The 25719-nt window shown below is 47.9% G+C and overlaps 1 protein-coding gene across 1 annotated transcript in view; it reads left to right on the top strand.

Moving 5' to 3' along the window:
* The first annotated feature begins 2692 nt into the window (after positions 1–2692).
* RARRES1 (retinoic acid receptor responder 1) overlaps positions 2693–25719 on the top strand; it is a 56352-nt gene continuing 33325 nt past the window's right edge. Inside the window, exons 1-4 of the mRNA XM_002918811.4 lie at positions 2693–2771; positions 4602–5299; positions 20252–20314; positions 22980–23163. Of these exons, the coding sequence (XP_002918857.3) occupies positions 2693–2771; positions 4602–5299; positions 20252–20314; positions 22980–23163 (1024 nt within the window). The remainder of the gene's footprint in view (positions 2772–4601; positions 5300–20251; positions 20315–22979; positions 23164–25719) is intronic.

Genomic DNA, 25719 nt, shown 5'->3' on the forward strand with positions numbered 1-25719 from the left:
TTGCTGAGTCTTGTAACCCCACCACAGATGCAGCTTTTCTTGAATAACTGCCCAACCTGAAAATCCATGCACCGCATCATTACAAGGAACTCAACCAGCTCTGTATGTATATAAGTCGTCTAGGTGATTGTGCCATCTACTTATCAGTCAGGTGATTTACTTATCAGTATTTTGTTCTCACTATGAGATGCATGCCTTGTCATGTCTGTGGAAAGAATGGTGAGAAGGAAAAAAAATACAATGTGGGTTTTATAACACATTGTCTTATTACCTAGGCTGCCCTATGTGGGCAGATGGAATCTTCTGCGGTATGAGGAATTGATTTTCTTTTGCCCTGATAACATACCCTATGAAGTTTGACTGGTGAACACTAGTGTCATAAACAGAGTTTCGTAAATCAACCACTCCAGGGAGTTCATGGTATACAAATATTAACAATTACTAGGGATTTTTCTCTGAAGAACATAAAATTCTAAGTATTACTGCTGGTGGCGGGGGGGGGACTTTAAAATTTTTTATTTCACTCTGAATAAATATAGCATCTTCTCAAGAAAGAATAAACCTTACAATTTCAAGCTTTACTTGAATATCCTTTGCTTGGAAAATTAAAACAGTCCCAACTTGTAATTTACTTTACATCACAGTTTATCAATCAAGTAGAATGTTAATTCATTCTTGGAATGGCAAATATCCTGTCTTAAGTGATGGATGGAAAAACAAAATGCCATGCCAGATTCGTCAGAAAATGTGTAATTGATCTATAAAGATGTTGCATTTCTAACTAGCATGACATACCAAAAATGAGGGCTTACTTTGGAAAATTGCAAATACATTGGGTACTGACCGTGTTCATTACATTTTAAAAAACATCTGTGGGCAATTGTGTGTCAAAATGGGCTTGTCAAATCTTTGCAAGAGAAGAAATTTTTGTCAAAGCCACACCAGCTAAATTACTTTCAGTTTTAACTGTGAACACATGGTGGATTTTAAAAGAATTGTTTCATTCTCACAGGTAAGTGGACAGAGAATTGGGTAACAGTTCTATTTATCTGCTCAAATGTAGCAATGACTCCGAATTGAGAGTAGTCAAGCAAATAGGTTGTCCCCACTCACTCTATCCCTTAGCTAACAACCAGGGTTGTGATCACCAAGAAATTTGAATATAGGAATCTTGATGCCTCTTATCTTCTTTAGAAGCCACCAGTCTCTTGATGTCAAAGCAGATGCTACTCATACAGTGTCCTAAGGCCCAAGCGATTGAGTTCCTTCTGGGGGCCTGAAGTCCAGCCAGCCTCACTGAGATATAAAGAGAGATGCCCACACATCAGGACCAAGGCTATATGAATTCCTCCATGTCCCTGAGAATAACCAGAATAAAATGAAGCTTTCACTAGTGGTAACAGCGACAGCCCACTACTCTCCTCTAAAAAATCTTGTAATTTAGCACTGAAGATTGAGTGGCTCCTTCAGTATTCTTCTCTTGAAATAAAATAATCCCAACTGTTCTGACCACAAAGTTGGATTTTCTCACCCTGCTTTAGTTTTGTTGATGTAATCGAAACCCCTCCATCTTGAGTGCCTGCTTGTGGAATACACCAAACAGTGCTTGGAGAAAGGGTGGCCCACACCTGAGTGCCAACCCTTTTCCTGATCTTTGCTAGTAATGCAACCTTGGGCAAGTCGTGTAACCTCTCTCTGGCCTCCAGTTCACTCCTCTAGACTGTGCAGATTGAAGGAGATAATTCTGTTACAGCAAGCACGTAACGATATATCTGAAACACAGCTCCCCCAAATATTATTTTCCCTCTTTCCCCAAGTCATTGCTGTAGTGAAAAGTCAGTTGTCTCTAACTGTGCTAATACGGCAATCATCAGCCCCAAGTGGCTATGTATATTTAAACCAATTCAAATGAAATACAATTAAAAATTCAGTTCTTCGATTGCACTAACCACATTTCAAAGTCAGTAGCTACGTGTAACTAGTGCCTACCATATTAGACAACGCACATATAGAGCCATTTTCATTAGAAAATTCTATCGGATAGTGCTGGTTACCTTATCCACTTGGATTTTGAGGCTTCCAAACACATCCATGTCAGCCTCTAACTAAACTACGTCATGAGAAACCTTTCCTTGGTGACAGGGATAAATGTAACTACTGTATTTTCTATCACATCTCTTTTAGAAAGAGCCTGTCTCCAGTTCTGCATCTCAAAGAATTCATTCTCACTGGTTCAAGCTAGAAAGGCTCCCTTCTTAACCTCACAGATTCAGAAAACTATCACAGCCCAGACCTGCATTCTAGAGCCCTGGGCACTGCAGGTGCCCTTTGCTGTTTGTCTTGCCGTTGACAGTCTGGTGAGGTGTAGGTGTGATGCTCCAAGCCCTGGGTCTGGTCCCCTTCTCTGGGGACTCGGTGCAGACAGCGTGAGCATCAGGTAGCTTATGGGCCCAATGTTGAGGACAATGAATTCCCCCATGAGTCCTAGGCACCTTTAAGGAAGAGATCAGGAAGCCAAATGTTCTAGGAAAACAGCTCACTCCATCCAGCAGGGCTTCTGTTCTTTGCATGACCAGCAAAGTGCCTTCCTCCAGGGGTTTTGGGACAGACATTACAGGCCTGGAGACATAGCATGGGAGGTATATAGGTCTCCAGCGCTTAACTGAAACAAAAGCTCCAGTCACCTTACAGCATGCAAGACACAGACCCAAGGAACCAAGTGAGTGACACTTTCTCCACAGGTGTTCCTGGTTCCAAGTCTCAGAGAAAAAGTATCTCAGTCACATCTGAGCTTTGGTTAATCAGGTTTCAGTAGTCAAGGGCTGATTATCTGTATTCTTCTCCCAATCCCACCTACCTTCACTTTCACCTGCCAAGGAGACTAGAAAATGGATATACAGTCACATTTTCTTTCCTTTTTCTTTTTTTTAAAGATTTGATTTATTTAATTGACAGAGAGAGATAGCCAGCGAGAGAGGGGACACAGGCAGGGGGAGTGGGAGAGGAAGAAGCAGGCTCCCAGCAGAGGGGCCTGATGTGGGGCTTGATCCCAGGATTCTGGGATCACACCCTGAGCTGAAGGCAGACGCTTAATGACTGAGCCACCCAGAGGCCCCTAGAGTCACATTTTCTGACTTGCTAATAGCTCAGATAAAAGGTTGGATTAAGAAGGCTAAAAGTAATAGCTAAGATCTTATTTAATGGCCCAGCAGATTTTAGTCCCTGCCATCCCTTCTCATCATTTGTTAAAAGAAATCCACAGCTGACTGCATTATTTTCAAGATTATATCTAATTTTTTAGGTTAACAGCTATAATAATAGCCATCACTCATATAGCCATTACTGTGTGCTTTATGTATGCATGGATATTAGCACATGCAAACCATTAGGAGGCACCAAGAAGAGCAGAGCAGTCCAGTAACACACTGGTGAAGCCGCTCTTGGAACCCTGCAGTCTGGTCTGAGTCTACCCTCCCAGCCGCTGTACTACCAGCAAGAGATGATATTAAAGAATCAAAGAATTGCAGTTAGAGTAAGCTCCTCCCACCCCCAGCTCCCTCTTCGGAGGGCAACCACTGTTCCCAGTTTCTGATTGTCCTTCCAGATGGTCTATGCAAGCATCAGCATGTAGAAAGGAGTCGTGGTGTTACATCGTGTCACTCATGTATAAATTAGTTGTTTTTACCGGTTTTCTAATAATTGATATCATCTGTGCTTTCCCAACCCCATGGGGGTGCTTGCACTGGCAAGATAGGGATGAGGGGAGGGGAGAAAACTAAGTTATCAATAAAGAGTACTCCGGCCTTTACAAAATATTCCATCTACCACAATGATTCCATCATCTCTGGATAGGACTCTGAGACCTGGCCCAGGTTCAAGTCTCTAAGGGGTTCCTTCTTCTCCTGCAGGGTCTTTTTTCCCTCTCACTCTTCCTGACCTTGCTTTTCATAGAAAAGAGCCTGAGAGAGAAGCTGACAGTTGTCCAGCCTAGAAGCAATCACTTCTCCAGGCTCCCAGCCTGGCCTGACCCCTATGGCTGGCTAGATTCCACCAGAGTGGCTGGGAGTCCCTTCACCAGCTGGTTCAGCCCAAAGTTGTGGAACCTGCCAATATGGTCTTCTCCAGGTGGGGGGCAGCTGAGGTATTCCCAGACTGTTTCCCAGTGCTGGCACAAGCAGACCCCCTCCACACACACGGGGAAGCCTTACATCTCCGGTTCCTGCTAGTAGTATTTGCTTCGGCAGTGCATTACGAATTTTTCAACTGGTATAACAAAATCATGCTCAAGTTGGCTTAAAAAATGAATGTGGTTTATTGGTTCTTAAAACTGCCAAGTCTAGAGATAGGGCAGGCTTCAGGTGGGTCCTGAAGTCAAGCCAAGGACTTGATTTCTTTCTGTGCCTCATTTCTACCTTCCACCGAGCTGGCTTCATCCTGATGCCTACTTTCCAGAGGGTGGCATGGCGGCACCATCAGTTTCGGGGCTACAGGCTTCCTCTCAAAGGCGCAGCAAGGGGAGGAGAGAGCTCGTCGTTCTCTAGGGGAGCAAGAGTTTCTCTCTGAGACCTCACGAACAACTCCTGATTCACTCACCCGATAAGGTCCTGAGCCTACACCGGAACCTCCCTCCCCCACAGTGACCAGGGGGTGGAGGGTCCAGCTGACCACTACAGCCTCCTCTCCAGCCCCAGCCCTCGGGCGACCTGTGCCTCTCCCAACGTCATTGTGCCACAGGTATCCCCCTCAATGCTGGCTGAGTTCCGCCCCCTCATCCACGGCCCCCAATTTCATTGTCTGGGAAACCGAAGTTCCAAGCCTTGGAGAACGGAAGCAGGCTCGCTCTGAAACCCAAAGGATTTCGAAATCGAAGCAACGGCAGAGAGCAGCCGGGTCCCCGACTGGGCTGGGGGCGGGGCGCAGAGCGGCGGCGGGCAAGTTGCGCCCCCTCGGGGGAGGTGTTTCCACTGCCCCCTCGTCCCCCTGCCAGCGCAGCCCGGGCCAGACACCCCCGGCCGGCCCCGCGCCGCCCCGCAGGCAACCGCCGCCCGCNTCTGGGCCCGGCGGCCCTCGCCCCGCCGTCCTGCTGCTCGCGCCGCTGCTGTTGCTCGCCCTCCGAGGGGTGGCGGCGGCACCCGCGGCGGCCGGGGGGCGCGAGGACTCCCCGGGGCTCCAGGACGCGGAGCTCCCGCGCGGACTCCTGCAGCAGGCGGCGCGCGCCGCGCTGCACTTCTTCAACTTCCGTGCGGGCTCGCCGAGCGCCCTGCGAGTGCTGGCCGCCGTGCTGGAGGGCCGCGCCACGGTGAGTGCCCGAGGGACGCGGCCGCGCCCCGCGTGGGCAGCGACACCTGTGTGCGCGCGCGCGTCCGCCCCGCGGCAGGTCCGAGGCCGGGTGTGTGAGCGGTGCGACTTTGGGGGCGGTCGGGCTAGTGCCACGGCGCCTCCGGAGGGGTCAGGCGGTGTAGCGGACCGTGGTTGCTCAGGGTCCCCAGAAAGCTGGCTGGCTTTTTCGGCTTTTATGAGGCCATAGATTTTTCACAGGGCAGCTTCCATTCCTGGGAAAGAGGTGCGTGGGGAAACTGAGGAACAGGCCCCAAAAAGCGAGGCTTGATCTTGTCTGGGGGTATCCAGAGGTGCTTTGCCAAAGGGGTGGTCACCACGGCTCCAGCAGAAGTGCTGGGTGGGATTTCTGAAATCCGTGCCAGTTCCCCTGCGGACCGTGGACGGACTGTGTCTTACCAGCAGGCGACCCTGCAAGGGCTTCGGGATAATGTGGTTGGAATTCGTGAGTTGGCGGGAGGGTGCGGGGCTGGGGAGGAACCTTCCCAATACTGGCGTCTATTTTAATGCGAGTGGACCAGGGCTGTTTTCCATGTGAATGGAATGAATGAGAATTTGGCAGCTGCTGACTTGGTCGCTGATTTCCAGGCACTGGCTGTAGGAACCTTGTTTTTTTGTGTCTGTGGAGCTGCATTATTACTTGTTTCATCAAACAGAGGAATGCACAGTTACAGAACTCCGCTCTGTCCCAATAGTAGCGATGCTTTTTCCAGTAATCCCCAAATATTCCACAGAGCCTGCAGACTCAGCCTCAAAAAATCTAGAATGAAGTGTAGAGAGTAAGTAGGGAGAGTTTTAAAGAGGGGCAGTAGGGTTTTTAAGATTGTTCTAGACTTGCTGTCAGATACAGGGGTGGGGAAGGCCTTTTGGAAACCTAGGCTTTGTTCCTCAAAGACTTAATCCTGTACTTAAGGTGATTACATCTATTGACTGAGGAAATCACATTTTTCCTAGAAAAAGGCAACCAACTCTTCTTGCCTTTTTTAACAATCCTTGCTGTCTCAGGGAGAAAAGTTAAGTTTTACTAGGGCAACAGAGAAGTGCAGAAAGAGAGCTTGAGAACTTTCTAGTAAAGTTGGAGAGTAGTCACCTCCCAGAGCCCAAAGAGAGCGTCCATGAAGATTTGCTCCCCGGTTATCATTGAGGAGGATTCCCTACAGCAAACTCAGTTTTCAAGTTCCAGAAATTCTTTTCTTCCTTCCAAGACCATAAAAAAACTAAATACTACTACTTTGCTTTTTTATGCATTTAGTCATCCCCTTGAAAGAAAAATACTTGGCGTCTTTCACAAAATAACTAAGCTCTCGAAACCCAAGTGAGTTAAGTAGAAATTCCCTGTCTCTTCCACAAGGGGCTCAGTTAGTGTTTTTCATCTGTAATGGTATATACAATGTTCCTGAATTTTANCCAAGTGAGTTAAGTAGAAATTCCCTGTCTCTTCCACAAGGGGCTCAGTTAGTGTTTTTCATCTGTAATGGTATTATACAATGTTCCTGAATTTTATTTTATTTTTTTTAAAGATTTTTAAAATTTATTTGACAGTGATAGAGACANATTTATTTGACAGAGATAGAGACAGCCAGCGAGAGAGGGAACACAAGCAGGGGGAGTGGGAGAGGAAGAAGCAGGCTCATAGCAGAGGAGCCCGATGTGGGGCTCACGCCCTGACCTGAAGGCAGGCGCTTAACCGNGGCTCATAGCAGAGGAGCCCGATGTGGGGCTCGATCCCATAACACCGGGATCACGCCCTGAGCCGAAGGCAGGCACTTAACCACTGTGCCACCCAGGCGCCCCAATGTTCCTGAATTTTAAAGGAATTCTCCTTTTGACCAAAAAAGGGGTGGGGCAATAAATCAAATTAGAGCAGATATGGGTGTGGGGGGAGGGTGTACTTAATAAGTAGGGGAATGCAGGATATTGACCCTAAGAAAGGATAACTTCCTATGGTCATTTGGTTTACCTTTACGTTTCTTCTGAAAATGGTTATACATGTTTCTAAATCAAGGAGCCAGGAAAGAGAGCTCAGTGACTTTCAGGGCCAAGAGTTTCTAGTGGCTAAAGTGGTTTCAGTTTTTCCCCAGGAATTCAGTGAAATTTTTTCTTCATTCCTCTACCACCTTCAAACATCACCGCTAAATGGGGGCTCACCCTCAAGGGTGATTGGGGCAGCCTGGGGCAAGGTGTGTCTTAATTTGTGGCAGTGGCTTGCCAGGATCCTTGGAGGTGGCAGAAGCCTAGCAGGGGTCCCCGGAGAGTGAGTGCTGTTTCCTACTTTGGAGCTGCCCTGGGCTGCCTTTCCCGAATGTGGGGGACCAGTTGGTGTGGTGTTGTAGGAAACCCGGATTCTAGCCCCTGCTTTGCCTCTAGGGAGCCACACAACCTGAAGAAGAAAGATCATGTCTTTTCTGATTATTTCCTCATTTGGAGTGTAAATAATCCATGCTCTGCCAACCACACTAGGTGTTCTTAAGAGCGCTAAAAGACGATATAAGTACCAGTTGTAAAATATAAAAAAATGTGAGTTACCATTATACTGTCTGAGGGGTGATCCATTTATCCATGAGTTATTTCTTGAGCACTTACTATTCGCCTGGAACTGGGTTAGATATTATGGCCCTAATTCAGATTGGGGTGGGATCATAGGGTAAGCCTCTTTGAGATTCATTCAGTTTCGAAGCAGTCTCTTGGCTACCTGAATGAGGAGCACGGACCTCACCTGCATGGAGCTTTCCGTGTCGTGGCTTAAGAAATTTCTGCTCTGCTTACAAAAAGTGGTAGTATGGACAAGAAGTGAAAAATGATACATCCCCAAAATGGGTCTGCATTCTTTATTAAATCAGTGCATTTGCAGAGTGAATGCTCAGTTGCTACACAAAGTCTGTCACTCTTCCAGGACTGCCCCTAGGGTGAGCAGGTGGCTAGGTGTGGGTGAAAAGTATAGCTCACAGGGAGCCCTCTTCACCCTAAGGGTCCACGCACCCCTTTGTAAGATGAGAGGCTGGAGCCAAGTCAAGGGTTTTCAAAGTAATGGCCCACTAGTGGGTTAGGAAATCAAGTTAGTAGCTTGCAGATGTTTTGTGGTTTGTTGGTTTATTTTTAAAACAAAATTGTTTGGAATACAAACTATTAGAGTGTGCTGCAAAAGTAAGAGTAAATGGTACCTAAAATGTGTTTCAAATATATATTTATGAACTGGTTCGCTATGAAGAATTCAGTTCTTGCTGTGGATTTCAACTAAAAGGATTTTGAAAACCAGTGAAGCAAGTGATTTTTAAGACCTCTTCAGCCCTGATTGAAGTGATTTCCTAGTTGTGCACGAACCTCTCATTTTAGAAACACTGTCTCCCTCTTGTGGTGAAATCCAGTAATAGCTGTGGTAGTAAATTTAGCTAAGTTTTGAGAAATCAATGCCAGAGGCTGAAAGAGCCAAGTGAGCATTCTGTTTTGTTTACTAAATTATAGGAAGAGATCGCAGACCACAGCTCATGTTCCCTCACTGTCCTACCTGGTGCCATCTTTTTTCTGGCTTTACCCTCCACATAGGATGTGGCACAGCCTCATGGCCCACAGTGCAGAGTGGTGGGAGATGTTGGGTGGCGTTGATACCCAGGGTATCCTGGATCAGCTCCACTCCCAATTCCCTCCTCCTGTACGAGGCTGCCCTTTACACTGAGACAAGTCTTAGCAAGTCCTGAGACCACTGGCCTAGCAGATGACGAGAGGCCAGCCCTCCCCTGACATTTAGAGGTCTTTGTGTGCCCGTACTTCATGAGAAAGGCAACCCACTCGGGAATCAGCTCTTGTTTGGGAATTGTCACTTAAGGTGAAGGCCCGCGGCACTTCTTGGCTCCTGTGTTTGGAGGAGGGAGGTTATGTCCGTACCTCAAAATACTTCAATTTAAATGAAAATCAATAAATTGTCAATGTATCCCCTGTTTTGGGGCATAGGGCCACGGCCATTTCATTGTCCCCCCTTGCAGTTTTTCTAGCAAGAAGACTCAGCCGTTGTGGATCATCTGTGGTTTCCACTTTGGCTTACTTACAGTGCAGGGAGCACTTGCAAAGAATACCTTCTCTACTTTTACCCTTTTTTCTTCCTTCTTGCACAATCTTGACTCATCCACATGCAATTCAACAGCAGGAGTTTTAGAGACTTAATTTCTTGTACAAATTTAACTTGAATTTTGTGGACATACTTTTTTTTTTCTTCTCTCCCACTCTTCGCAGTTTATGTGACAGTTTGCATGCAGTTAGGTAATAGGTACCCCTGGCAGGAGCGAGTTTGGGAGGAAAACCATGGACTTCTGGCAAGCATCAGGCCACCGCTGGGGCAGACAGGCTGGGCTACTGTGGGCACCCGCCCACGCGTCTGACAGTGGAACGGAGCCTGTCTGCTGAGCCACAAGCAGTTAGGAAAGCACTTACTCTGTTAAGAAAAACGGTCTTCCTCTATCACTTTCCAATCTTTACTTTCACTCAGGGGAGCCTTCTAGCTGCTTTTACAGTCATCACAGAAGAACAGGGGTGGGATCTGCAAGATGAACGTGGTATTTCTCTCTGTGCCCTCACGCTGCCCTGGGGATGGAACCTAATAGTCCTAAGAGCACAAAACAGAGATTCCCTCCTTCCTTCCCAAGCATTGCTTCTGCTAAAAAGGCACAGGTGCACCCAAGGTCCCTGCCCAGCCTCCCACCACAGCACCCTTCTGGTCTGCAGGCTCTGATTGCAGAGTCTGGGTCTAGCACAGGATGGGAAAAGGCCACCCGGCCCTGATGATAAATTTAGGCCTTGGCTTCGTGGCATCTAGCCCCAATCACCCAAGCCAGCTGCACCCAGACGAGCTAGTAAGTAGGAATGCTTTGGATCTCCTTGTAATAAATTATTTTGAACCACAAACTTTTTTTTTTTTTTTAAACCAGCCCACAACCCTTTTCCACTTGACTTGCCACATATGGTGTCCTAGCCAGGGACGTGTGTGATCACAGATTATGAGCAGTGGCCCCAAATAAAGCTCCCTGGTGGTGGTGGGTCATGAATCTAACCACCAGGAGTCTGGCTTAGTGGCACACGCTCCCTTGAAACGCCTAGGTGGCTCTGCTGGAGATAGAATATAAATACCGAACCCTAAAATGACTGATTAATGAGGCATGGAATGTTAAATACACACAATATCTCCCAAATCCAACCTGGCCTTTGATCGCCGTGTATGGACAGTGAGTCACCCTACACATTTATCCTCACATATGCAGCCTTTGCGCTGATGCCTCGGTTTGGAGGTTTTTGAGAGCTGGTCGCACAGGAGTGGTTGGGGATAGTAGCCATAGCAAGTCTCCACTCTAGGTTAATTCTGTTAAGCCTGTCTCTACCCGTAAAGTCAGGTTATCCAAGGGGGTCTTGTACCGTCACTGTATGCAGGATGTATATAAAACCACAATGGTCCCCAAAGGACCTGCCCACACAGAACACATTAAGAATTGCCAACGTCTGTAATTAGTTTCACTGCTGTAACAAATTACCACACACTTTTTAGGTTAAAAGACCCCACAGGTTTATTCTCTTACAATTCTGGAGGTCAGAAGTCCAAGCGAGTCTAGATCAAGGTGGTGGAAGGGCTGTATTGCTTCCAGAGTCTGTAGGGGAGGATCCATTTCCTTGCCTTTTCCGGTTTCTGGGCTCAGGTTTCCATCTTCCATCCTGCAAGCCAGCAGCACAGCAGCTCCTGAATGTGACACCACTGTCTCCTCCGCAGAAGGACTCTCGTCAACACGCCGATTCAGCTCACCTGGGTAATGCGGGCTTCTGCCAGTCTCAGGATCCTTAACTTGAGGGCCCTCGGGCCGCACATGGGTGACGTTCCCTTTGCCATGTCAGGTAACATAGTTCCAGGAATTAGGACCTGGGCACCTTTGAGGGCTATTCACCGGCCTGCCTCACCCAGTTTCTGGGGTAGCTCTGGGCTCATGCAAGTTCTTCCCACACCGCTGGATGGGTGACTGCACCCGAGAAATGGCAGCTCTTGCTCGCACCTCTTGTCTGGCTGATCTCTGCAGCCTGGGCGATCTCCTCACCTCCAGACACGTCGCCCTCCGCACACCGGCCTGGTCCTCGACTGGGGGCCGTCTTGTGCTCGCTTTTCCACAGGACTGTGTTGCTGTGCTGTGAAAGCCCTCAGACCTCTTTGTTCCTCCATTCCTCTGACGGCGGGCCCTGTAAGAAACAAATATTAAATATTTGTTCAGTGAAAATAAAGGTAGCTGGAAGGGTGCTGGCACCATGGGGCATCTGGAACACGAGCTGGGCCAGGCCCAGCCCTTGCAGAGGAATGAGGGAGACCCCGTACCTAGTATCCGTCTTACAACCAGCCTTTTCCAGTTAGCACCCCCTGAGCTAAAGGGGAAGCAGAGGGCAACACTGCCTCTGGCCATGTCCACTTTAGCTTCTTTCCAAGGGTCAAGAACTTGGTACCAGAGTTGGCTAACCAGCGCTCTGTGTCTTTCTGTCCACGGCTACGTAGTGTAGTAAAGCCAAGTGTCCACGGGCGAAGGTCTCCTTGGACCCCACGGGATGGGGCCTGAAGGTTGCGGACTTTGGCTCCATAGACTGTTTGCTTTATCTGGCATTGCCTAAGAGAGGGAAAATGCAATAAGATAATTCCCGGGTATAATGTAATACCCTGGAGCTCTCTGTCCAGAACATAAGAACACAGCATTTTTTATCCACAAATGACTCGTTTACTTCTCTGCCACTGAGCCTGACTCATAAAGCTAACCTTACAAAATGAAGAAGTTTGCTTTCACTGAAATGGCATGACATTTATATTTTCTTACCAAATGTGAAGGCTGGAGGGGACATTTGGAAGCACAGTCTGTCAGGCCAGCGGGGCCCAGTGTGTGTGGGAAGGGAGATTAGAATCACCTGGAACTTGATGACAGCCGGAGTTAGTGGTCCCCACCACCCATACCCTCAGCCTGAAAGCATGAAGCTGAAAGTTGTCACCCCCAGCTCTAAGGCAGCACGAAGGGACTGTGCTGAGCAACCACCCACAGAGAGAGGAAAAGCAAGGACAGCGTTTCCCCAGAGCACAGGGTTTTCTTTCTGTAGATTAGCTTTTGGCAGAATCGTGTCTTTGGAAACCTAGAGGCACAGCATTGTCAGGGCCTCCCTGCGGCAGCCGAGGGCAAAGGCTTCTTGGGGACACTGTTCCTGCTCTTTCGTCGGCTCCAAGTTTTTGAGTGAGTGTGAAGGGGGTGTTAGGTTTCTAAAATGAAATAAATACCTATTCTCTATTCCTCATTAAGGTCCTCAGGTTTATTTGCAATATTCACAATTTCCAATATTTCAGTGACTTTAAACAAATAAACATTGTATTGTATCTGATATAAATATAGTCCAGACATGTGCTGGAAGAAAAATCTTTGATCCGTTGGCATGAAAACAAACCTTTCTGTTTTACGGTAAACATGTTTTTACTGAAAATAAGCCATGACTTTGTAGAGTCGTTATTAGAATGAGCAGTTTTAACTTCCTTTTTAAAATTTATTTTTAATTTTTAGAAGATTTTATTCATTTTTTAGAGCATACATGAGCGGTGTGTGTGGCAGAGAGAGAGAGAGATAGCGAGAGAATCCTCAAGCAGACTCCCCCTGAGCATAGAGCCCGATGGGGGGCTTGATCCCACGACCCTGAAATCATGATGTGAGCCAAAACCAAGAGTCGGACGTTCAACTGACTGAGCACCCAGGTGCCCCAGTTTTAACTTCTTGATGCACACATAAATGTCTGTACGTGGCAAAGTAGCTTCCATGTAATAGGAAGCAAGGAGTGAATGTTCTTCAACATTTTGTGTATTTGAACTGTGTCAGTCCAGAGCGCTGCCTTCAGTGTTCCTGCTTGCAAAAGAGCACACCCTCTGTCGTCACGGAGTTAACTGAGTGCACTCCCTGAAGCAGAGGGTAGGCCTGCCATCTTAACCTCCTAAGGCCCGCGACCTAATTGCCAGAGACACTCTGCCCAACCCAGACTTTGAGTTACATTCCTCCGTTTAGTCCTCACGAAAGCCTTGGGCCCTCAGAGTTGTCGTGTGCTCAGTGTCTCAGTCAGCTGTATTCTAGTGACCGTCTACTTGTCACTTCTGCCCCTCCCTCAGAACTTCAGCAGTTCTACTCAGCTCCTCGAGAGAAGGTCTCAGATGGTGGTCCCCACACCGGCAGCAGCAGAGCCACTTGGAACTCAATAAAATGCAGATTCCCAGGGCCCGCCCCTGGTTTGCAGACTCAGAGCTCTGGAGGTGAGGCCCACCGCACTGTGTTTTAGCAGGCTGTCCCAGAGACTCTTGCAGCTGAAGTTGGGGAGAGCCACCACTCTAGGATGAAGTCTCTGTAAGAGACCTTCTCTAATCTGGCCCCAATCCACCATCTTAACCTTCACTCCAAGTACATCCTTCCATGAATTTACCAACCTCTCAATCCGGCTGCTCACCTGCATGCCGGGACTCACACTCTCTTCCTTGTGCCGGGCGCCTCTCCCTTTCTCTCCGCTTCCCTCAGTCCCAGTCCTCCCTGGCATTTCCTCACCTGTACTGGCTCATGCTCCCCTTTCTACCTTACCTGAAATAGCACATCCAGGGCTCCTTACAAAATCTCAGATCATCTTCACTTCCATGCTGGTGGGGGTGGTTGTGCCATCAGCGATGATACATTGAGGTCCTAACCCATGCACCTGTGATTCTGACCTTCCCTGGAAATAGTCTGTGCAGATGTAACCAGGTTAAGATGAAGCCATACTGCCTTAGATGGGCCCTAAGTCCAATGATTGACGCCCGTAGAGGAAGACCACATGAGAGAAAAATGCTGTTTAAAAACAGAGTTGAGGTTGAAATGCTGCAGCTGCAAGCCAAGGAAACGTTAAGGACTGCCGGCCACCACCAGAAGCCAGGGAGAGGCAAGGAGGGATTCTCCCCGGAGTCCCAGAGGAGGGGGCACAGCCCTGACAATACCTTGGTTTTGGACTTCCAGCCTTCAGGACTGTGAGAGTATCCATTTCTGTTAAGGCACGTGATTTGTGGTACTTGGTTACGCCTGCTGTAGGAAACTGATACACATGCCTGGCCTGGCCGTCTCCTTCCAGGTTTGGGTGGTCTTGCCTATAGGAACCACGGTTATAAGCACAGTCAGTCTCCCTCTGCTCCCCATCCCCTCAAGCACACATTAAAAGCTTTCTTTCCACCGTCCCTTAGAGGTTGCTGGCTCTGTCTACGCAGCTTCTGTTCCATCTGAGGGCACAGCAGCAGTCTGGAGCGAGGCTTTATTACTTACTAGCTCTGTGACTTTGGGCAGTTGACTCCATTTCTTCATCCTTAAAATGGGGCAATGGTATTATCTACCTCCAGCAGCTCTGGGGACGTGCGAACACACAGGCACCGCGTAGAACCACAAGAAGCATGGAGTGAGAGCCTGTTACAGGTATTCTGGCTTTATCACGTGTTCTTTCCCAGTGGCCAGCGGGATGCTTTACATGCAGGCATTAAATAAATGCTTGGTACTGATTTGGTAAGGATTTGAGGAGCATGTCTCTTACCCTCTCCCCCAAAATTGAGTGTACTGAGTTCAGTCTTCCTTTGTGCACTTTCCTTTGTGCATTTCCTCAAACAGGACTTTAAAAGCAGCCTGTTGCCCTGCCTACTGCAAGGGAAGCCCCAAATCAAAGTGCTGCTCGTTGCCCTAAGAGCCCGTTGGCTGTGAGGCTGGGCAGGTGCAAAGCGCACATGGGAGGGGGCTGCCTTTCTTAGCAGCCAGTGCGGGGGGGCGGGGGGCGGGCAAAACCAGGAAACATGGAAAACAAAACACACACAGAAGCCAGATTAGAATATAATCCATGTCATTAGTGGTCCCTAATTATAAAGTTTTTTGTTCTAGGCTACAGCCCATAAATCCTCTTTTATACATAATTAAAAAGAAATCTGTAGCGAAGAGCTCCTAACTCCCCCCTGCAGGCTATACAGGCACACGGTCATTTGCTTTGTTTGCAGACTTTTCCTTCATATAAAGCGCCAATATTCTGGAAAATATGAGAACAGCGTCCTGTACCTCTTGCTGTGTTTTAAGAAACACGTATGAGACTTCCTAATTTGTCTCCCATTTGGACAGTTTGGCAGTGGGGGGAGGAGGGTGAAAGGGTGTAAGCACAGTGACCTGCTATTCCAAGAACAGTCCTTCCCTTTGGGAAGCCAGAACTGTTGCCACCTTTCCCAGAATTACAGTAAGCTCTTTCAAGAAATATCTGTTTAGTTTTTTTTTTTTTTTAAATAGCTATGAATGGACGGCTTAGCTTCGCACCATGCAGCTGTAGCAAGCCAAGGGCCAGCTGCAGAGCGAGGACCACCCAACCTGGGGAGTTTGGCCTCATCCAGGGAGCAGAACCTCTCATTTGTTTAGCACACGCCTCAAAGCTAATCCCACTAACTGGGAGAAACAAAGACCTAAATCTGAGATATGGGGTGAGGACATCCGTGCTCAGTTACTTTGGGCTTAACATTTTTAAATGACTTTTTATCTTTTTAAAAATTCTGTTCATGTGCTCTTGATCCCAGGTACAAAGCTGAGGGAGGACCATGCCTCATTTCCGGGGCCATTTTTGTCTTTGGTCCAGGGAGGCTCCTTCTGGAATTTATTCTTTTATCCCCATTCACCCTACCCTCCCATGGGCCACCACTCAAAAAAGTCTGATGTGTTTTCATCTGTCAGTATTCTTATAAAGGATATTGTTGGGCTTGTGTGCAAATTTTTATTTAAACAATTTTTTGTAAATGGTTTTATGCCATACATTTTTTGTTTCTGTTTTCACTCACAGAATTTAGGATCTATGTTCCTAACACATTGCTGTGTGTCAGCTAGTTTGCTACCTGGCCCTCCGAATGGCTCTCTGGGGCCGGCACCCCCATTTTACCTGCCCACCCTCTAGGGACGGACACCAGGTTGCCTCCAGCTCCCACTGCACATGTGGTGTCCCAAGGAGCATCCTCCTTTGAGTGGCCCGAACCAGCATCACAGTTTCTCTGGGATACGTAGCCAGGGCTGGCTGGGTTTGTTAGCTTGCAGGACATACGTAAGCTTGATGCGACCACGCAGCCAGACGGCTCTCAGTAAGCCCCCAAACCTGGCCCGCAGTTGCCCTAGCCACTTTCTAATTTATTGCCGGTCTAGTAGTTGTACAGTGATACCTCATGGCTTCTTTAATTTGCATTTCTTCGCTTCCTCATGAGTTCGAACCGGCCTTCAGAGCTCTGTTAGCACAGTTCGGACCTGTGGAGTGCTCCGAACAGTACCCCGCACAGACCCGCTAGGGTATCTGTTGTTCTGTAAATACAAGAATCATTTAAATGATGGGTGGTGTAGTCATGTCCTAATATAAAACTTACATTCTAGTGGTTATTTCTGCCCTTGAATTGCATTCAGTGTTTATCTTCCACTGTGGCCCTCCTATCTGTCCACCGTATACTTCTCTCCATTGCCCCTGTCCCCGCCTTGGTTCATCCACGGCTCTCCGCTGGCCTCTTTCAGTCTCTGTGCCCTGCGGTCACTCTGGACACCTCCTCACTGCGGCTGCAGCTCTCCACGCTCCAGCTAGAGGGATCTTTTAAAAATCTCTCCTATCTATGGCTTCCTATTTCTCTTCCCATAAAATCCTCACCGTAGCCTGCGGGCGGCCCCTCCTTATCCTGGCTCCCGTCTCTCTGCCCTCTGGTCCCACTGGCAGCTCCTCGGGGAACTTCCTCCCCACTGTTCCTTCCCCGTGGAATGATTTGCCTGCACCGCTGCCCCCCCCCCCCAAGTCCATTCCTTCTTAATCTTCACAGTTCCGTTTAGAGGTCACTTCCCTGATCCTGAGGCTGGATCAGTCCCCCAGTTATCCTTTCATAGCTCTTAAGTCGTCTACACTCAGATCCTCAGTTCCACGCGGATCTCTTTGAAGTCCTTGTCCCCCCGCCCCCCAGCCGCGCCGAGGGCGCAGGCTTCCACTGTCCTGCCGTGTTCCAGCATCTTGCACGGCGCTCCGAGCGCAGCCAGCCCTGCAGTGGGGGTCGCACAGCCAGAGGGAAACACAATCCCGCAAGGGCCAGAGGAGCACGAGACGCGCTGCCCCGGCGGAGCCCGGAGCGGACGCGGGCTGCTGCTGCTCCGCGGGCTTCTTGCAGGAGCACCGCGCCGCTGCCCGCGGGAGCCTGTGACTCACGCCAGGAAGAAGGGAGCCGCCTTTGTGGGAGAGAAAAGCTCCGCGTCTTGATAACTGATACAGTCCAACCGAAAATACAAGCATCTTATTTTGGACAACATGTGGATGCTTTTAAGAGTGCCTGATTAAAATAAGGAAATCAAATCAGCAAGGAAAATAACTCTTCAAAAGGCCAGGCGCCGTTCTGACTCAGCCCGCAGCCTTTGTTAATCGAGTTCTGTTTCTTTCCCTACAAAGAGTACTTACTGAGACTGCATTTTGCCTCTGTGTGTTTTCAAATATATCTCAAGTAGTTTATTTAAAATATGCACAGTCGTATCAAGGATGAGGAAGACTTTTGTGAATCCTTGTCGATGGCAAAGAAGCACCCCCCCCGCCATGTATTATTGATATGAAGGTTGGTGGTCCTTGGATTCTTCTCTCTGTAGGCGTAGGTCTTCCCTGGGGGTTTGCATCCAATTCCGTGGCTTCAACCACTCTACCTCCACTGAATCTCCTATAACATTCAGCTGCCTTTTGGACTTCTCTCCCTTGTTCCTGGGCATCAGGAACCTACCTACCTACCCACTCTGCTTCGTCCTTCTCTTCTTATGAATGGTCTCCCCACCCATCCTGCCCACCCCCCAACCACCAGCCAATGGGGGTCCCTGACTCCTGTGTAGGAGGCCTATACTCAGGGGGACCTCGAAGTGGATGCAACAAAGGCCCTGCCTGCAGCAGGTGAGAGGGCCTCAGGGCTGGTGCAACAAGCGGGTCAAGGCTTAGAGCCTGCCGGCAAGCACAGGGGCTGCCTTCTGTGAGTACTAGTTCTTGGTGGGTGCCCACATGGTGCCGGAGTCACAGGCAGCAAGCCCGCCGTTCCTTGTGTTCCTTTAACTCGGGAAGCAAAGACCCCAAACTGGAGGAGTCTCGGAGACTGAGACCATGGAAAATCTTATCCAGTGACTTCCATGCAGATCTCAAACCCGTTGACCACTCATCGGGAGCTCCAGGCAGGAGTAAACCAAAGCAAAAGCAACCTTGACTCTGTGTTGCCGTTCTTCCCTAGCCTGGAACTTGGGCGGGACTCTAATTTCCAGCATAGTTCTTTCTCTCCCTCAGGTCTATAGATTTTACTAATGATAAAAATTGTGAACGTATGTTGAACTTTGACCCTGACCCTGTCTACGCCCTTTTATGCCATAACTTATTCTTCACAACACCGTAAGTACTGTAGTTATGTTTACTGGGAACTCCCTCCCCCTCTGAATTCAGGATCAAGTTCCAAGTCCTCTTCATTTAAAAAAAAAAAAAAAAGGCATTCCATAACCTTGCACCAGTCACCCCACACAGCCTTTTTTCTAGCTTCATGCCAGCCCCTATACCCTATTCCCACACCCTTGCCCAGCCAGTCCCTGTTCCTCAAAGAAGGAGTTCAGGCCTCCTGTGCTGTAGAAAGCCTCCTGCACTTAGCCCCTTGCCCACGTGCAGCTTTCAGCCACACTAATGAGCACGCTGTGTCTCTAGTGTCTCTAGTGCCTGTTGCCACAGGACAAGTGGGTTTCTGGTTAAGGCTGGACTGGATGTTCCGGTTCTCTGTATCCCATCCCCCACCCCGTGCTTGCCAGGGTAGGTGGTGAACAGTGATTGAGGGAGAAATCAGACTTGTGTGTGTGAATTCTGTAAATTGAAATCTGTGTTTCAGCTTACCCCAGAGCTTTCTCAATATTGAAAATGAGTCCTAAGCAAACTGCACCTGCGCTGTGGTCTAGGTGCTCCCCCGCCCCTCCCCCGTGCCCGCTCCCCCAGTGGCATCTATACATTGACATGTTTAAATATTCTTTACATAAATAATTGCCAGAGAATCCTATCCCTCCATTCTCCAGCTTTCCAGAATTGTTTAAGGATCTAAAATAGGAATGGATATTTGGCCTATTTAAAATAACTATCCTGTTTGGTGGTTGTGTTCCTGGGCTAAAATTTAAAGAAAATCAGTGTTTCCAGAGTCCAACTTGATGGCAAATAGCATGAGTTCTTCTAAACAGTTGAAATTGCCTCAGTGACACGGCTTTGTGCGTCTAAAACTACGCACTGGAGTTGATGACCAGTTTAATAGGCTACACGTGCATTTCCCGGCAGGTCCCCTCTGCCCGCAGGCTCTGGGGGTGGCTGCTTCCCTGCTGTGTGTTGGAGCTGAAGCGTCCTCCCCAGGGCGTCCTCCTGGGCAGCCTTAGTGAAAGCAGCCACTTCTGCCCACCCCCCCTCCTTCATTTACCACCATCTGAAGAGCCCATTACCTATCATGGGGCGCAGCGTTGCCGCCATCTACCCTACTGACCATGAGCGGCATGAGGGCTCCCCCTGGCCGGCACCCTCCCAGATGTCCAGGCACCTGGGGTGCGGGGAGAGGCGCTCCCTCCCAGCCTGGCCTGCACAGGTCTGCTCTCACAAAGCCAACTGGCCCCTCAACACAGCCATTTCCCCTCTCAACCCCCTTTTGAGAGTAGGTGTCACACTGGCAAGCAGCGTATCATGATCAGACCGAAATTCGAGCTCTTTTCTCCTTGTGAAAAAGGACTGATTTTATTCCGGTATAAATGCTACGGTACCATTTGCATGCCGTGCTATCCCAAGAGAGTGATTCTTGGATAGGAAGGTGTTAACAGAGCTTCTACGAGGCTAAGATTCCATTTCTATGTTTCAGGTTAATCCAAAGAAGGAATGTCAGGTTGACCTGGTATTTACCACAGATCACTATGACCCAGAGGTAAGCTGCCATGTGGAAGTATCTGATTAGCTACTCATGTGGATTTATTTAAAAAAAAAAAAAAAAGGGTGAAAATCTGAATATATAGCGACCTGAAGGTTAGCTCCTGGTTTGGTTTTTTTATGCTTTCTTTTCTATTCTCAAGAATTGAAGAACAGAGCTAACAGACTGAACTCCTTCAACTCCATGGCCTTATGCAAGGTTGCATTTAAAACAGTCCCCAGAGCTGCCGTCCCCTCCTTGCTTTGCCCCTGGGAGGGAATTTCACAGCCCCTTCGGTTCTGCTTCCAGCACCTCTGAATGCTCAGAATGACTCACTCCCAAATGTCAACCTGTCCTCTTGCTGTCAGCTGTTGACACTTCTCGTTAGAGGCTGGCCTCGCACGAGGCCGATTCCGGGAGCGTCCATACAGAAGTGTTCTGTAAAACACAGAGCAGTACCACTGTGCCACGGGCATGATGAATGTCTCTACAGTCCAGACCAAGCCAGGCCATGGTTTGCCAAGTTTCCTTTACCCGTTCTTAGGAAGAGAGTAAACAGAAGACTCATACACAAATTAGAGCCAGATGACCTGCCGTGGGCTGGCTAGGAGTCAGCAACTGGAACACGGCCGGAGAGACCAGCCCAGATGTTCTTTGTGTGGTGCTGAGTCAAAGCAAGCAGCAATGCATTAAGTGTCTGGGGGCTTGGGGGGGGGGGCGCAGAGCTTCTGAGGGGAAGGCATGACCCCCGCCCCCCAGCCCAGAGGGAGGCTTCTGGAAGAACGCTTACCAGTATACAGAACCAAGTTCTAACAAGATGACAATGTATTCTGACTTTGCTACGTCACCCAAGAACTAAACATTTTCTTTCTTTTTTTAAAAAAAGATTTTATTTATTTGGCATGGAGAGAGACAGCCAGCGAGAGAGGGAGCACGAGCAGGGGGAGTGGGAAAGGAAGAAGCAGGCTCACAGCGGAAGAGCCTGATGTGGGGCTCGATCCCAGAACGCCGGGATGACGCCCTGAGCCGAAGGCAGATGCTTAAGGACTGAGCCACTCAGGCGCCCCGAACTAAACATTTTCTTAAAGCATAAGGAAGACCCCTTTGATTTCTAGTGTTACAAACTGAAAATGTTAAATTAAAGCTAAAGGGAAAATAATTACTAGACTGTTTTGACCAACAGTGTTTCTGTGAAGAGCACAGTTAGCTTATAGAAATGTTCCATTTCAGAGGATGAGGGGAGTGCTTTGCTTTGATTCTGTGGAGCTGTTTCCGGGTGGGGGTGGGGCAAAAAGGAAGGAAAACAAAAGGGGACAACACCCGGTTCCTTTTCTCTTTTCTGGAAACAGCTTAGACACCAAAGGAGATTTTGTGCTGGCTCTCTCTTCTGCCTTTGATAAGCCTCTTCCAGGATGCTCCCTTCACCTTTCTTCTAGGCTGCCACCGATAATTAGGATTTTAATGCACTGCTGAAATTCCCTCTCATTCCAAGTAGCACTCATAGGACTAAGAGTCTCCCATCGGAAAGCATGCTTCAGTTCTTTGAGTTAGTGCTAGAAATGGACTTATTAAACAGATCCAATTTTCATTAAAATTTGTTTCCTTGTGGGTTTTTTTTGTTCAAAGTTTCTTTTTGGTTGTTGTCATGCAGTTTCAATGACTGTAAAAGTGAAAAGAACTGAACTGCTCAACCAACCACTTTGTAACAGGAGTTCTTAACTAGAGGCCCATGGATGGGTTTGGGTGGGGCCATGACTAGTGGCCCATGAACTTCCTCAAATTCTAGGCTCAGTGATGACGGTCTGAGAATGCATGCATTTTTCTGGGAATAGGTTCTGGCTTTTTGTTGTTGTTGGGATAAGGAATCTGTGCCCTGTGAGATATAGAAGCACTGTCCTATGGTTGAGTCATACATTTAATGTTTACTTGAAGCATCCAGCTGTCCACCTCCAGGTGTCTCTGGATTGGGAGATAAGTGAGGGTGACCCCACGATACTCTGTATGTCTGCATTTAAACATGAATGCAAACAAACATCCCTTGAATTGGTCCTATTTGGGTGACATCTGCCTCTATTCCTTCCAGATCAGATCTTGGACTAGTGAGAGGGGTTAGTATAGAGCCGGGGTTTTGGCATCAGACAGACGTGAGCTCAATTCCTGGCTTTGCATTTACTAGCTGTGAGACCTTGGAGTAAGTTCCTCTTTAGACTTCGGTATCTTAATCTGTAAAGTTGGTATAAGAGACCTGAATTCATAGGGCAGTATGACGATGCACTTTTGTTAATGGGAACCAGCTTCATCTTTTGGTTCAAGTTAGCAAGCTTGAGGTCCAGCTAAGCACTATGTTGGTCCACAGTAGAGAATAAAGTACCCACTGTCCTTGAGGTTTGAACCAAGCAGTACTCAACAGACATCAACAATCTTTCTTTCCAGTGGGCCCAGCATTATTGTATAAGGGCATCATCAGAAAGCAGTTCAAATGACAGCAAATAGTGAAGGACTGTCGTGTTCAACTATGAGCACAAAAATCACTTTCCACAAAGCCAAGACCACGGCCTCTATATGGATGCCAGTGTGTACCGCCACTTACGAGGAACTTCTCAATCCTGTGTGTAGCTGCGTGTTGGCGTGGGTGGGGAGTGATAAGTAGCCATTCTGTTTAATGCCAAAATCTTTATTTCAGGACGGTGAGGAACATTTGGGGAAATGTTCTGCTCGAGTGTTTTTCAGGAATCAGAAACCCAGACCAGCCATTAATGTAACTTGTACACGGCTCATCGAGAAGAACAAAAGACAACAAGAGGATTACCTGCTTTACAAGCACATGAAGCAACTTAAAACCCCCTTGGATGTAGTCAGCATACCTGGTATGAACGAGTGTCTGGAATTTCTGTGTTAGGGAGTGTATGTCATTACTAAATCTGAAGTAGAATGATCATTTACATCTTTATCCCCGGAGTAGCACTGTAATGCATCTATTGAACGTGGTGCACCCTGTTATTTAAACAAAACTCAGAAGTGTCATTTTCCTGTCATCTCCAGGACAACATGGCAGCTCCCTCAGGAGCTCTCTGTGCCCTTGTAAGCTCCCCACTGCCCATCCCAGACAGGGGTCAGGGCAAGAGCTCAACCTTCAGAGAAGAGGTAGTGTCGCCACAGGACGTGCCCATCGGGCTGCGGTTTTCAGGGCTGAGCCCAGAGTCTGAGGCGCCATTTCTAAAGATTTGTGGTGTTGGCCTTGGAAACTTAGGTGATGAGACACCATCGCAAGACCCCCTGGTGCGCACTGCAGACATCCGCTCAGGGCTGGGTGAGCCAGCCGTCTCGGGGCCTCGCTGGGAGGCTGCCGCGGAATCAAGTTTGTCTCATTTAGGTCAAGAGCTAATGGGCAGCGCTGGCGTCTTTAATAAGAAATGAGCCCTGCCCTCCGAAGTGGCTGGGCTGAAGGGAAGCAGAGCTCATTCGTCCTGGCGTTCAGTGTTACTGAGTGCGCGCGTGGGCAGTGCTGGAGACTCAGCACTTACTGGCAAATCCAATTTTCAAAACCACAGAAGTCATCTCTGGACTTGTGCTCGGATATTAAGCTTGACATCAGCCCTCCGCATCCCACACTCTCTCCCGGCTCCCTCATTTGCCCAGCGGCTCAAACGGACCCAGGTCTGCATGGCCGGACCTGTGGTCTCCACTCCCGAGGGCATCTGTGCCCCTCCATTTGTTGAGACTAAGTGTTCTTAAACACCTGTAGGCAGAATACTGCTATTTGCCTTTCTACAATTCAGAAGCCTGGATGTTTCTCATAGTAGTTCTCTGACAACTCAGCTTAAATCCTGTTCCAAAGAATTATGAGGGACAATTCAAAATCTTAGGTTGTAGTAGAATTTGCTTATATTTAGTGCTGTCTGAAATAGATGGGCTAATGACTGATGCTTAAAATCTACAGTTATTTAGGGATTTTTTCCCCCTTTAGAATTAGCTGAGGAAGTAAAATTTTATATATCCTCCTTAAAACACACATTTTAGAAATTGTATAAGACCTTTTCTTTGAATATTTGCTACGGGATGACTAGATTTTGGACACTTTTTAATAGTGCAGGTAAACTGCATTATGTTCATTTAATAAGTCCTACATGCCCACAAGGATCATTCTGTAACAATCTTAGTGTGGCATGAAGCTCCAAAAACTTTAATAGAGGGTACCTTTCTATTAACAATTTACAGGTTCCACTGTCACATTAAGTTTAGTGGAGGCACATAATGGTACTATTTATACAAAATTATTAAAACTGGAAAGGTTTGGTTTTACACAAAAGTGAATCAGAGCAGTGGAGCTGTCCTCAGATTGGCCAGTTCAGATCTCAGCAGCCTCTGTTCAGTACGCAGTCAGTCCGGGGCACTGGGCTTCTGTACAGCAGCGTTCTCTGCAATTGATAGGGGAGACCATCTAATCCATTTCAGGATATCCTTGCTCCACACTACTTTTCCCCTCGTGGTCGTTTGGTTTTTATGATGAGTACAATTTTCACTTTTCTGATGAATTTACAAACTTCCTATAGATGAGCCCAAGTACACTACAGAGGAAAAAACTGAAGAGCTGGGAACAACCAGCCTAAGTCCTGTGTGATGAGAATCACCTGAGTGATTCCAGCTCCGTGCCGCCGGCGTTTATCCGCTCAGCTGTCCTCGTTACTCCCAGCGCTTAGTGTAACTAACTTGCCTACTAGCAGGGGCGTTGTGGAGCTCGCGGTGGCGCTGTAAGATGAATCCCGTGGATGAAGGAGGCTTTCACTCTCTCTCACTCCCACCCCCACATACACCACCGGAGTCCAAGGCTCAGCTGATACCTCTTCTCTCTGAAGCCTTGTCCAGATCTCTCCAGCCCAAAGCAGCCTCTCCCTTCCCTGTGTTCTGTCAGCATTTTGATGCTCCTTCTCTTGAGCAAGGTATTAGCTGTGTCTCCGCCATGTCCACAAGTGGACGGTAGGGACCCATCCTCGGGTCTCTCATGGCACCCAAGCAATCCATGAATGCTCCTTGAATTGACTGTCATTACAAGCCAGCCAAGTCAAGTTCCACCAGTACAAAGAAGAACTTATGCTGAGGATTATTTTCCCAAGAAAGATTAGTTTCCTAATAAGTTTGTTCCTATTCCTCACATATTATGCTATTGTTGGGCCTTTTTTATTTAAGCATATCTCCACCAAATTGCATAAAATGATGGTCCATGAACAGTTGTCTCATAAATTACATGCTAAAACTTGAGTTCCTGAAAGTCACAAAAGGTAATTTATTAATCATAGTATCCCCACCTCTTGCAGTGTCTGATATGAAGTAGGTTTGTATAAATGTATGCTGAAATAAAATGATTGCAGTTCCAAAAACAGTATCACAGAAAGAACCCACTTGATTTCTTCATGTGTTCAAAA

This window comes from Ailuropoda melanoleuca, chromosome 1, assembly GCF_002007445.2.
Source record: "Ailuropoda melanoleuca isolate Jingjing chromosome 1, ASM200744v2, whole genome shotgun sequence".
Lineage (NCBI taxonomy): Eukaryota > Metazoa > Chordata > Mammalia > Carnivora > Ursidae > Ailuropoda > Ailuropoda melanoleuca.